The following is a 14238-nucleotide window of genomic DNA, read 5'->3' on the forward strand; positions in this document are numbered from 1 at the left end:
ATCATAGAATAAAGAACCTACTTTCAAAATTTCCGCACAACTGATGGCGATGGTGCTATTTCCTTTGATACGAGCGGTAACAATTTTTAACGCGTGTATTACTACCTGACGACGAACAAACAAACAAATGGTAATATTATATTGCCTAATGTACAATAAAAGAATGTCAACATGCGATGATAATTGAAAACTTTCAGGACAATATTTAAATAATAGTTCATATTTATTGAGCAAGAAGAAACATCCTGCAATTCTTAACTCGTCACTTGATAACGTACACTTCAGAGGTGGCACCCTCTCGTTTATTGGTCGCGTCTTCCACCTCCGGCTTAGGAGTGGCCTATTTTGTGACATAAGTGGTGAAGCGAACCAGGGTGCTATTCTCGACACGCATGGCGGCTGCACGGCCGCCATTATCCGCCATGTTGACTCTCTGATTGGCTGTCAAGAGCTCACGTGCCTTGAAATTTGGGCCGGGAAATGGAAGTTCTGCAAAATGCAATTTTGCGTTTTCATCAAGATAACAAAACGTGACGTGGAGCTACAAATTTTATCGACTAATACATTTTTTTGGTCCTTGGCAGCTATATTGCAACGTTAGGGCTTCAAAAAAAAAAAAACAGTGACTGGTAGCATACAGAAGCCAGTGCAATACATCTGCAATTTCGTGAATATATGGTGGGGATCCAAGATATGTGCCATGCCAGCTTGCTGATTGGCTGAAGGAGTGTGCCGTGGGCAGCGTCACAGGAAGGGCCGTTTCGTAAACGTCAATTTGACGTTGCGTGACGTTGCGCTGGGCCACCATTGCAAAGATTTTCCGCCATAATTTGTGGTGCGATGAGCCGCGCAAATTATGGTAATGAGCAGCCATATGCAATGGCGGGAGAGAGGAATGCATATCGCCACATTTTCCCCGTCGTTGGGCACCATGAAAATCTTTTGTTCATAATGCGTGCATCGCTCTCAGGTGGTGTTGGCATTTGTGTTTTGGGCCATCATTTTTTAAGGTAACGCATTTATACGAAATAATATTGGTTGAACATAACAGACATTGCGCAACGTTGTCCACTTTCCACTGCTGCGTTTGTATTGTAATCAAGATTGATGCCTTTTCGCACAATCAAAAGTTATGACAACGGCGTTTTTATGACAACGGCTTTTTAATTTGTAAGAAGGAATGCACGCAAGGTGGCGCCTTGAAGTTTCCTCCAGCGGTGCGAGTGACCAGTGAACTGAACAAGAGAAGGCAGTGCCTGCGTTTGCATCGGGCTAGTGGATATCTCTGGCGCGCACAACGCTATCGGTGATATACGGCCATTTCTCAGCCAGCCGAGTTGGTCTGAGTCACTTGCGTTTCACGAGATAGCGATAACGCGGCCTAGAATGTGTGCTCATCACCACTGGTCGGTAGCGTACGTTGCCTCGAGGTAGAAAACAAGCGTGTTGGTACCAACGTACGATGACTCATTCCGTTTACCGGGTACATGCATCCTAGCTAATGAAGCAGACGACGGCTTGTACACAGCAGACGACGGAAGCGAGAAGCGTTTTCGATGGAATAATCGTACGCTTTGAGCTAACTGCTTTATTTTTACTGGGTGGGAAAACTGCTCTGCTTTATCAAGAATGTTAGGTTAGATGCCTTCATTTCAGCTTCTTAGGCAAAACGTCAAGTTTGTGTCACATTATGAAAGCAAAACGGGGCTATCAGCGTCATTTTGAATGCGTCGCGTCAATGTCACGCCTCGAAGAAAATGGCAGAATGTCCTGAATAGCGGCCCCGGTTCGCATTTGGAACCGTTATAAGATTGCGCCCCTGGACTCCCCAACAATGCCTGTCAATCATCCTGAATAGTTAGAGGAACCACTCCCAGAGGCATAGCCAAGGCCGCGAGACACACTGTTGTTTCCTGCTTTTGTTGGGCTAGCATGTGCATAACAGCCATGGCGAAAGCACGTGCCAGCCAAGCATGAGAGCCGCCTGTGTGGCCGAAGAAGGGAGGAGGCCTCGCCCATGGTGCGCTAAAATGACTCCGTGAAACTTCTGTTCAGTCGTCGACACAACGCAGTGGAATGGAGTTGTGTTGACACATGTACTTATTTATCTTTCACCTGTGACCGCTTTTCACCGGGCCTGCATGTATCGGAAATTCTCGAATGTTATCGATGCTTCTATCCGTTGTCTGTTGTCATCGATGCTTATGTAATCTGATTGTATGAGCGACGCGAAAAGCACGCATGATGTAGTACTCAACGCGCAGTAAGACGAGACTGTAGAGAACAAATTGCACCCCATCCACACCACGTGGTTTCACCCATTGGCCTGGGCCAGTATTATGTAGCGATGCCTTTCCGATGATAATGCCTTTTCCTGCTTTTCGCGCTTGGTCAGTGGTTAGAGCGACGGTCCGCTCACGTTATCAACGGGATCAGCCGGACGTGAGCAGTGGATAAGACTAGCATAGAATAAAGGATAACGCATTGTTGTGATCGGCCTTTTGATCCTCCTGGCGAGCCTGGGACTTCGAGCTGGAGCTGCTCCTGCTGAGCGGCCAAGGCCTCTTCAATGGGCACCGATGAGCTGCCCCCTTTCGAGCCAGTGAACGAGCTGTTGTGATTGGCCGTTCACTCCGCGACACCCCTTGGTCACACCTCGCACGATTATGGTGAAAGGGCCGACAGCCTCGACAAAATGGTTCTTGACACGGATGAATTATGACCAGCGCAGGAATACTTTTCATGAGAGGTTTCAGAAATTAGCAATGACACGGCTGTCACCTGTCAGCAGCACAAACTGGCGTGTCCAAGCCAGAGACACGCTCAGTGCGATGATACTTGAACGTGTGTCCAACAGAATTTCTTCACCATATTTTTTTAGAAAAATATTATCGACTCGTGTGACGCACGTGTCCGCTGCTGAAGTCAAGGTCACTGGTTCGATACCAGGCCGTACCGGCTGCATTTTGATGGTGGCAATCTGCAAAATTACCCTTGTTTGAAGCATTGTGAACCCTGGGTGACAAGACAAAGGAAGCACATGTGAAATATGCGCGAATCATATTCGACTACCAAGATTGTGGAGTCGATGGCTTGTTTCATGCCTGCTTATCTGAAATTGGGCAAGAACACCGCCAAGCGACCTAGCCTTATATATATATATATATATATATTGTAGCGAAGAGATTGTAGAAGAGACGCTAGTGGGTTCAGCGCTACTGGCTCTAAATGCTAGTGGGTCGAGCGCTCCTGCTCAGCAACGGCTCTCGTGCTTTGAAGCTGTGACTGCCCTGCCCGTCGACGTTGCGCTGCTCCCGAGCTCTGCCAAATAAACACCTTTAGAATATATATATATATATATATATATATATATATATATATATATATATTACTGTGATAAAAGTGTGGTGTGTACTATAGGTTTTTTGTTGTACTACGCTCTTCCCCTTGTCCTTCGTTTGGATACATAAATTGTAATAGCTGACCTCAAGGTCTAGTTCCCGAAGAGAGAGAAAGAAAATTTTAAAAATGCTGTCAAAGGTTCTACTCTGTCTTATAGGTGTCGTGTTTTAGATAATGGGGTCCTGCCTATTTTAATGTACGCTTCTAATCGATACATTCTTTTTTGTCATTTGCGCACGTGCACTCTGGCCGTGTTTCGGTATAAAATCGACCTGAGTACGCACTGCTGAAGTGGGGATCGCACACGCCCTATGATTTCATTTGTGACTGCAACCGAACCTAACCGATGATTTGCAAATATATGGGAGTTGGCGGCCCTAAAACGCCCTATTTTCTAAATAAAACTCGCCAACAGTCGACCATTCCGAAAAACGAACACCGTGGAGATAGTATTTATCAATTACGACATCTTTTGGCAGACTATTCAAACCTGATGTGCAATTTGACCTTTCAATATACTATTCTAATACTTCGCTAAAAGTCAAGCACGAACTTATTGCAAAAAGTTTTGCATATTGCATTGTCGTAATAAGTAACATCAAGGAGAGAGCAAATGACGAAGCGCACAAAAAATAGCAGCTCATATGTTGATAACGGTGAATACATAATAAAACATCAGTTTAGTACATACAGTATGCAGACGAGGGTCCCGAAATCAACGGACGACAAAGATGAAAAGGGAGCCTCATGGCCAGCTTTATTGCGAATGCCCCGTCTATTTGTGTTTTTTCTCGCTAGCCCGAAACATGTAGATAATGATGGAATCCGAAATACAGCCTTATTAGCTATAGTGTCTCATTCATGTGTTGTTTTGCACAATACCATACGTGTCGAGAAAGTGTGACAAAGAACATCGTTACGTGCTTCCGTTATCTTCGCTTTTCTGTACCTCAATCTATTGTAGCGAGTTTTTACGACCTTGAAGTAAGCTAGGAATGTAATAGAGTGAAAACATTACATACATTTCATATCAAGAAAGAAGACAAACGCTTGCTTTAGCAAAGCCTCCAAATAAAAGAAAAGGAAGAAAGCAGTAATAGCGAAATTTGCTCTGCATTTGCCTTTTTGACGAGATACCTTCAAATTTTCTACGTGTACGAGAACAGCATCCTCTCGGCAGACGAAAGCGCACTTGCGCGCTTTTGTCTATGGCCTGCATGTCGCGTGGGACAACAGCACTGGCCATGCAATGCGAGAGTGCGCTGAGTTATCACTTTCCCTCCTCTACTATTTACCCTATGCTCCTGCTGGCCGATGTTCAGCTGTCAGCCATCCGGATTGTCAGGCCAGCAAAACTTCCCGCAGCCTTTTCTTCTCACAACCACGAATAAAATCCACGCCTTGTCATCTGCACGTGGTATGTGCGTCGGGACGGCCAGGCAGACGGTCGCAAATACAAGGAAAGGAGAAAAAGAACCCAGGACACATTCCTGGACGCATTCTCTTTTGGATGCATTCATCTTTCCGGTAATGTCTCATTGTCGCGGAGACACTGAGGTCAACACACTACCCTGCTTTTCTTTTGTATCGTGTTCCTTCACACTACTGAGATTCCTAAATAGACACTAATCAAGTGACGCTGCAAAGGCAACCTGTAGTGAGCTTCATGGTGGAAAGGATTTTGTCATACTATTGTTCAATTGTATTCCACGTAGTAGTGACGGTGAAGAAAACAGTCGCAAAACTGTGAATGACGAAACGGACTTTATTGGGCGATCCTGTGCCCACAAAAGCAAGTTGCAGTCGAAGCACAACGATAGCGGCAAACACAGTCGGCGATCGGCAAAATCTGATCAGTGACGAAACGCGTCGGCTTTTATACATGAGTCATCGAAGGTTCCAGAGTAATCCCTGCTTCCCGCTTGTCTTCCAGTAAGTACTAGATAATACGCGTCGCTCATACAATCAGATTTCATAAGCGTCGGTGACAACAGACAACGGATGGAAGCATTGACAACGTTTGAGAAACTTCTGATACATGCAGGCGTGTCCTGCTCTGAGCGAACGCTGCGCTGCATTGGCAAAGAGCATCCCTTCAGTCATGACTCAGAGGCGTCACCTGGTGGGGAAATATGAACTACTCGCAAGATGGCTGCCGTAGTACCCCCACCTTAAACAGGAGGTTATTGGCAATCAAGCCACCTAATTGGTTCACACGTACACCACGAAGATTATCAGACTTCACAATCTAGAAAGCTAGTGAATGGAAGTGGTGGGTTCTTCATTATTCATTACCATGCTTTCATGGCTGTTTGCTGGATAAGTATGTCAGTCATTTCAGTTTGCTTGTGGATGGTATCTATTGGGGGCGAGCTCAACCACTGCAAAAGCTGGCGCTGCCATCAGCGTGACATGGTATGAGGGATCACATGGACGCAGCGGCGGCGTCGGCTGTTTCGGTAGCGCCGAAGCAAACTGAAAGCGAAAGTTCTAAGTCCCACCTGTGCTGCAAATCTGATTAAGTGGGGAGGTTTTCCCGCTTCGCGTGTCTGCTTGACAACACTTGAAAGCACTATAATAGGTAGTGGCTGCCTTTGAAGGTGTCCAACATGGTAGGCTACTGCTAGGTGTTGGGCGTACGCAACGGAGCCCGGTGTCAGGATTCACACATGCCCACAGGACGAAAAGCTGCATGAAGCTTGAATCGTGAAACTTGGAACTGGCAAGCAGCCATTGGCTACAACCCAGGTGTGCAGCAAGCACTTCCTCGAGGAAGGTTTCTGCTACGGCGTCGGGGCTGCGATGTTTGGTGAGTAGCAGGAAGCGCCCACTGATACGCTCGCCCACGCGTGCTGCCCGGCTGATGTCATGAAGCTCTGGTGTATGAACTGGTTGATGCTAGATACTCGCAAGTTCACTGGAATGGAAAGGAATGGAAAGGGAATGGTAAGAAGCACATTAAAAAAAGGCATGGCATATGCTCATGCTTGTATTAACACCAAACAACGAATGTGCTTGATAAAAAAAAAATAGCCGGAAATTGCTCGCTGAGAAGACCGATAGACATAAAGTGCGATGCAACTTGAGAAATAGTGATATTGAAACGTCCAAGAATTTAGAAAAATAAATGATTGAATCGTCCCGATGGTACACCAAAAGTCACCGTAGCCATCGAATTCTCTAGATGTAACGAAATCAATTTTGAACAGCTCATCCAGGCAGCAATGGTTGCTTGTGTACAGTCAATTGCTCGTACGCTACGGCCTAAAGCTCATGGCACAGTGCGAAGACGAAACATTGTACACGGACATGCATGCAGACACGCAATCGGTCGCTACGAGCCCGTGCGATCGCTGCATTGAGGCTTCGTTCTGTTGCGCTCCATTTCTTTACACAGACAGCCCAGTACAAGAACATATTTCACATAATTGGTCTCAGCGTTTGCCTACCTTTCACGCAAGAAGCCAATTCGGGAGACTCCATCGCGGCGATCATGCGCAGTGGCGTTCACTGTACGTATTCTGTAAAGAGGCGGCGTCTGTAAACAATTCTGTGCTTTCAGTTTGCCCAAGATTATTATATCGACAGTCAAAAACTACCCTCGTTTCGAGAGTACTTACATAAATGTCCAGGAGGGCTGCCGTAAGCGAAACCTATAAAGAGCGTGCCGCGTGATCCCTCATACTACACAAGGGAGGCGCTTCCAACAGATGTCGACTCCGTAAGCCCTCACCACCCATATACTTCTACTGGATACCATCACTTCAGATGACATAATGAGATCATCCGATCTTCTCAGTTTGTTGTGAGAGCAGTCTTTGTGCGGATTGGGTGCAGTGACATACAATGTACGCCAAATTCTGCATCTTCCTAAAAGTGTGGCTAAACTAGAACCTCTTTGGTCGCATTCTTCATTTGTATTTGAAGGCGGAAATGGACTTCTTGTGAAACTGGTCAGCGGAGCTGATGGTGTTCCTTTACAAATATTTGAATGTTATGTACTTGCTCGAAAGTTATACGCAGTTAAAGCTAAATTAAATCTTTCACCAAAAGCAGTCCGTTTTCTTGGTGTACAGGAGAGGAGAGCTGGTCTGCAGACAGTATTGTTAGTGTTGGAGTTGTAGGACGATCTCACCGCTGGCATCCAGTTGTAAGGTTTGTAGTCAGGCATTAACTATGTGGTAGCTGGCCCATGCCGTCATCCAACTCACCCACGCTTGGGACATGGTTGTAGGGAGGAACTTGCTCTCACCGAGAACTAGGAGTACAAGATTTATTTACATGTTTACATTAAAACATGAGATACATTTCAACAGTCTAGCATGACTCCCAAATGGAGCCCGAAAGACGAAGCATACAGCACACGAGCTCCAAGCACCAAGCACACACCTAGCAGCCGACAAACTGCTGCTTAAAAAGCCTCTGTCCTCCATAGATCCCTAGGGGAGGGAAAACTGCTGTCCAACCTTCGTCCAATCGAACCGTCCACAGTCTTTGGGGCGTAGTCAACCAGCCTTTGAGGGGGAGGACTCGCACACTCACATACGCACTTTGGATTCCCAGAACCCACCGAATTGAGCGGGTCCTCGTAGCCAGGTTGTCATGCTTGACCCCAGCCGGCACCTCTTAATTCCAGAGCTGACTTCTCCGGTAGCCGCCACGAGTGTCAGCAGACTGTGACGAATCCTGGGGCCCAAGGAACGCACCGCAAAACACCCTTTGTCAGAGAAGCTCTCTTGCTGCAAATAGACCATGAAGGCCACAGCAAATCAACCAATACACGGTCTGCCATACGTGGCCAGCTCTGCTGCCATTGCCAACTCTCCGAAGGAGGCACATGGTGGATTAACATTGCTGTGGTCTCCGAAGGAAGTGCATGGTCGGTTAGCGCTGTCGCCGTAACCACTTCTCTGAAAGACGCCACCCCCACGGGTCGATAGAAACAACTGCAGCAGGCTGAGTTAGGTTTGCAGAGCAGTATTCCTGCAGGCCGGTCGTAACATTAGGCACTGGAAAGCTGTGCCTGAACTTGGATGAAAGTAAAAAACAGGCTATAGTCTGCAACCGTTGCTGTGACTCAACAAGTCTCACTGAATATAACCGAATGGACATCAACCAACAAACATTCCACTCTCTCCACTACACTTGGACTACAAAGACTAACAACGGTGCATTTGTCAGCTTCTCAGGCGTGTTTTTCTCTTTTGTAGAATTCTTACTGGAGCGAATCCTTGTATAATTCTGCAATGCCAGAAACTATTTCCTGTTGCAATTCTCCATGCAAAGCACCTTTCAGTCTGCATCAGAAGAGAAGAGCCACTGGTTTATGTAACACCCAGCGAAATTATGCGCCTTTGTGTGTTTATGGAGATAGACCACAATATTTTTGTATCGACAATACCAAACCTATATGAAAGAGACTAATTCCTGTGCTCAAGACATGGTAACGATGAACAGTCTGTCTTCAGCCATGGTACATGAATGTCTGGTAATAACAGGTTATAACTTTAAAAAACAGCAGTTGGTAACAGTGCACCACGCTTCACGGCATTTTGTAAGAATCAGCTTTTTGATGTTTGAATATATTAAACAAGCCAGAGTCATCAAAATTCTAGAGCTTTTATTTTTTCTTGCGATAGCTTCTTGTTTTCCTAATGAAGCAGCTAGCCCAATTTGCCACTCATCATTATTATACTCTTGTTGAGCAAGTGCTTGGGGAATTGCATGGTCTGCATGTTGGCAGTAGTGATGCAGCTGCTGATGAACAGTCACGGTAGCCAAAACATGACAATATTTTACAAGATTTATGCATGTTTTCGGGTCGGTGTCCTTACATGTAGCGAAGGACCCTACCTAACCGAGTGACTGCCTTGAGTGGGTGATCACAGTGAACAAACAGTGCTTCACTAGCAGATGGTGAAGAGGTAAAGCTTCTCAGTCTGTATGCAGAGGCATGTAAAGCAGCTGAATGATGCCTTAAGTGAGCAGTTCGGTTACTTGATACAACAACATCACTTTCACACCATGCATTCTTCTTCCTCACTTTCTTATTTTAGCTGGTGCAAGTTTATCCATTAACTGTAGCGGTATGACCAAGACACTGTCCTTTTTCTGAATGAAACAAGCAAACTAAAATTTTATTTGAACAGCGTATTACGGTTTGAATCAAAGACTCAAAACACTATATATGAAGCCTGTTGCTGATAGTATTCTTCGCTGTCACGTGGTGAAGGCTACACAGGTTAAACTGCTCTTACACACTTCGACGTGCAGTGGTTGAACTAGCACCCAGTGAAGAATTGTGTCCTCTGATTTTGAAATATGTGTGCTTGATGTGTGGCTGTTTTTGTTCATGAATATGTGGTTTTAAAAATCGTAAATGCATGTTATTACTTGAATAAGTTCTCAGATCTGTACTCACTTTTGCTTAAATAATATTGCTGTATTGTCATGTTCTGATGTATTGCTGTAGATCTTGTACCAATAGCAATGCTTGTCCTGTTTCCTTGCTTCCTGTCAGTGTGCCATGCCAGTTTTTTCTTTTTGCACAAGCTCACTTGTGTTCTGTCACATATCACAACACTTTTGGGATGAATGCAAAAGCGCATAGTCTGGAGAAAATAGCTTCATATGAAGTTGGAATATAATAAAAACATGTGCCAATTAGGCATGACGTTCTATGCAGCACCTGTGAGCACACATGGGCATGGTGATATTGGTACTTCAGTCTGTGTTTTTCCTCTTATGTGTTTGTTTAAATGTGGGTTAAGTTGCTTGCTTATTGTTTAGATAATGGAGTGTAAAATAAACCCTAGTCATGTTGGTAGTCATGTCGCTTGTGTCTCGACCTTGTTCCTTTGTGGATGCATGTGTTAGCACTGTTATAATTTTCAAATCAAGTATGCACTAACTAGCCCAGAAAGAAGTTTTAATGAAATCACGTTGGGAGTGTCTAATTTATGGCATTCACAAACTCAGACTGACATGTTAGAGCTGCAGTTAGTGTCTACAGTCTTGAAACTGCTTTGTTTTGCCTTTGTAAATAAACTTTATTGCAACAGTAATCCTGTTTTGGATATGCATTAAATGTTGCACATCCGTCTCGCAAAATTTGTAAATGCAATTTTGCAGTAAAAGAACTGGAGCAAACCTGCTGCAAAAATGAACTGATACTTTTCTCATGCAACTTCACCAATGTAGTTTCACAGACTAAGTAATGCTGCAGTGCTTTGAAAATGTGCGCTTTAATTTACGTTGAAACATGTTTAGAATAATATATCTGCACACAAGCTGTAAAAAGTTTTGATAATTGTACAGTTTACACAGTTCATTGTCATTTGATACTCCGTTATCCCAACTGTGTTTGTTAATCTGTTCGAACATGTGGCAGGCAATGCGTTCGGGGTTGTATATACAGTTCATTCTAAAAACATCTCTTCAAGCGGGTGGGCACCAGCGTGTGTGTTATTTCTAACATGCTTTATCAGTGCCTCAATTAGATTTCTGTATTTTGTATGATGATCTCTCTTTAGGTTTAAAAGACTGATACATCATCCTATTTGGTCTTGTAGGCAGGACAGTGAGATCTATCTGTTGCCTACCAGTATGGTAAAGAGTTCTATGGGTCAGGTAGGAATATATATCAGACTCATATAAGGACCCGTACAACCTATATATATTCCTAAGAGACTTGTAGAAATTCCTATCAGTCTTTTTGCTAGGGGTAATCACTCATTGTGAGCCGTCTTTCTGGCTTGAAAATCTTACTATGGCAGGTACTTTTGGCTATGTAGGCATTTTCAACTGACATGTGTTCAACCCATTCAACCAGCCGAATTAATAAATCTCTTGTATTACATTATCATAGTAGTATGTACTGGTGTCCATTGTACATAGTGTGTGTACATGGCCTAGCCATATCCTCAAGAACATAGCCAAATAATTTCCTTTATGCCCATTATTTTTGCCTAATACTACTAAAGTAAGCATCCTTGTTTAGCACAGTCAGGAGTCAAGTACACCATAGTCATGCCGATTTGTCTGTGCACAGTGTTAGGGGTGTTTTGGAAGTGGGGGAGTTACTGAGCATTTCATGTTTGCAGAATGCATGAGCTCCGTGCACTCAGGTCATCTGAAGTTGACTGGGAAACTGTAGGAGAATCATTTCCATGGTAAGATTCATTTCAGTTTTCTTAATGCCGTTGTCTCCCTGATGTCTCTTAGGGATGCACATTGAGGAACTCATGAAAACAGCACTGTGGTTGTTAATTGTACAGAGCTACTTGGCTGATTGTGGCGAGATTTCATGCAGTCTTTAAGAAATAAGCCCTATTTAACCTTAAGTTTAGGCTTAGGAGTTTTTACTGTAGGAGTAATGTAGGCACAGTATGCTAATAGTTTAGCCTGTCGTTAAAGAAGCCCTGCAAGACATTTAGGGGCATAGGAAGAGCTCGGTCACTCATAGGTCTAAAGAGTGAGGGAGTGGCCACTTGCCTTCCACTGAGCTTCCTGACTGGGTATCTGTAGCAGCACTAATTCTTTAGTCTGGCATAGACAAATTTTTACTGTGCTGGTCCTTGTTGAAGTGAGTAGCACAAGAATGGGCACGGGACACAGTCCTTGTCGCCTTTTTAGTGTCCCGTGTCCATCCTTGCTCTAGTCACTTCAGCATGGAATGCATACTAGCCCGGTCTCGCACCCTGGTCCTTGTGTTTGCCATTAATTTAAGCAAACACCCTTCTCTCATCATTTGCTTTAGTATAGGATGTCACAAGTCTTCAGTGCTCATGGGAATGCTGAAAAGTAGCTTGTGAATATTTGAATTTCCCAATAGTAGTTTCGAATATTGTGCTATTTGGTATTCGCATTTAAAAAATACTCGACTTTTAGAAGTGTAATTGGATTAGATAAACTTTATCAAAGGTCCTGCAGGACTTGCATCAGTGCACAGCAGGCGTCTCCCTCGCAGAAACTGACAGGATGATCGTTTCTTTAAAATTCAGCTTCACTGCAATACAGCTTCGTTAGGCAGTGAAGCTTGTTTGCCGTGAAGTGAAGCATACCAAAAGGGGGAAAGGGCAGCCTAACTGGGCCTAAACTCTGTTTCAGAAGTTCCTTGCAGCACTATGGAAGCTACAGGCTTTTTCAACCAATCAGGAAGGCGAACACATCTTAGAGGTGTCCTTCTGCACCCTGTCATCTGCTAGTGTTCACTGTAGCGGTGGCAGTGGCAGCATCACGAACACTGTGAGACCAGCTGTTGGGATAGCATCAGTAGAAAATTCATCCCATATTCGCATTGACACCAAAAAGGCATGCATATTAAAGATGCTTAGATATACAGAGAAGTAGGGTGGCGGATACGATGAATGCAGTCAAGGATTCAGAGGGAGCACTGGGCCAGCATGTCGCACAAGGTGGTGGCAATATCACTTGATAATCTTGTAACATCCACTTGTACACGGTGTGCTTGCTGACATTTGTAAGTGCAGCTGTTTTCTTAATTAGCATTTGTGCATGTTTACTACACTCCTGCCGCATCGTCCCAGGCATGCTCAACGCCTAATTATTCGTTTCTACATGCAAAAGAGCAGTTTGGAACGATTACACACAAGCGAAGCTGTGGAAGGCATTTTTGCGAAGGATGAAGCAATATCCAGGAGGGAGTCCTCTGTGGTGTTGTGGTTATACTGATTGCACGTATCAATTTATCCACTGTCAAAACAATTGTTTATATTTTTTAAATGAAAATAATGTCTATGCAGTTACATTACATTAATTATTTTGTTCTTAGCACATTTTCATTCGAAGTGGCAAACTCAATTTTCAGTATTGGAGAGCCTAAACAAATGTTTTATGAAACAACAAAGCAAAATTGCACAATAATGGCTATAGTAAAACAGAGGGGGCAGGATAAAGGTCTGCATCGGCCTGGTAGCACTGAAACAAAGTTCTTCACAGGTGGCGTTACCCACTGAGAAACTGGAAGCAAATCGGGGGTGCCAAGAGGCTTACGCTTCTAGGTGTGAAAAAAGGATTCTGGCAAATGAAAGCGTCAGATGCACAAAAGTATCTAGCCCTCAGCACCCCGTGTGGAAGCTACTGCATCAAGAGAGTTCTTTTTGTCATCGCAGCAGTGCTAGAGGTTTTCCAACAAGTTGTCAGCAACATTCTGGAAATAATTCAACACACTGTCAACTCAATGGAATGACATCCTGGTGTTTGCAGAAGTGAGCCAACAGCTAAACAAGCGCACAACACAAGTAATAATAGCCCTGAAAAATGCTAGAGCCAAACTGAACTACGACCAGTGCATCTTTTACAAGCCTGTTCCTGGGTCACATAACTGCAAAAGGGCTCAAAGCTGACCAGGACAAGGTAGCAGCCATTGGACAAGTAGCCAAACCAAGAAACAAGGCCTAGCTACTAACACCATATTTATTTATTTATTTATTTATTTATTTATTTATTTATTTATTTATTTATACATACTGCAGCCTCAGTGAGGCTATTGCAGGAGTGGGATGACCAACAAACATACAAACATTTATAAACAAGCTTGTGTGAATTCTTTCAGTGGTAGTGAAGGGATGTTGCCCGGTAATAAATTCCAGACTGCAATTGTTGATGGAAAAAAGCTGTATTTAAACACATCAGTGCGGGCAAAAAAGGTTGAAATATTTAGAGCATGGTGACTCCTTGTAGATGAGGGTTTGGAAAAAGTCAAATAGTTTTCTAGAGGAGAGACGAGGAGAATTGATTAACGCGTGAAGGAATTTTAGGAATTAGAGTTTGCAATGCTCTGCAAGAGGAGTGACACCAAGTAGGGGAAGAGAG

The 14238-nt window shown here is 44.1% G+C and overlaps 1 protein-coding gene across 1 annotated transcript in view; it reads left to right on the top strand.

The window, feature by feature from the left end:
- Positions 1-14238, top strand: part of LOC142557348 (uncharacterized) — a 126864-nt gene that overhangs the window by 94402 nt on the left and 18224 nt on the right. Inside the window, exon 11 of the mRNA XM_075669117.1 lies at positions 11505-11573. Coding sequence (XP_075525232.1) covers positions 11505-11573 — 69 coding nt within the window. The remainder of the gene's footprint in view (positions 1-11504; positions 11574-14238) is intronic.

This window comes from Dermacentor variabilis, chromosome 1 (assembly GCF_050947875.1).
Source record: "Dermacentor variabilis isolate Ectoservices chromosome 1, ASM5094787v1, whole genome shotgun sequence".
Taxonomy (NCBI): domain Eukaryota; kingdom Metazoa; phylum Arthropoda; class Arachnida; order Ixodida; family Ixodidae; genus Dermacentor; species Dermacentor variabilis.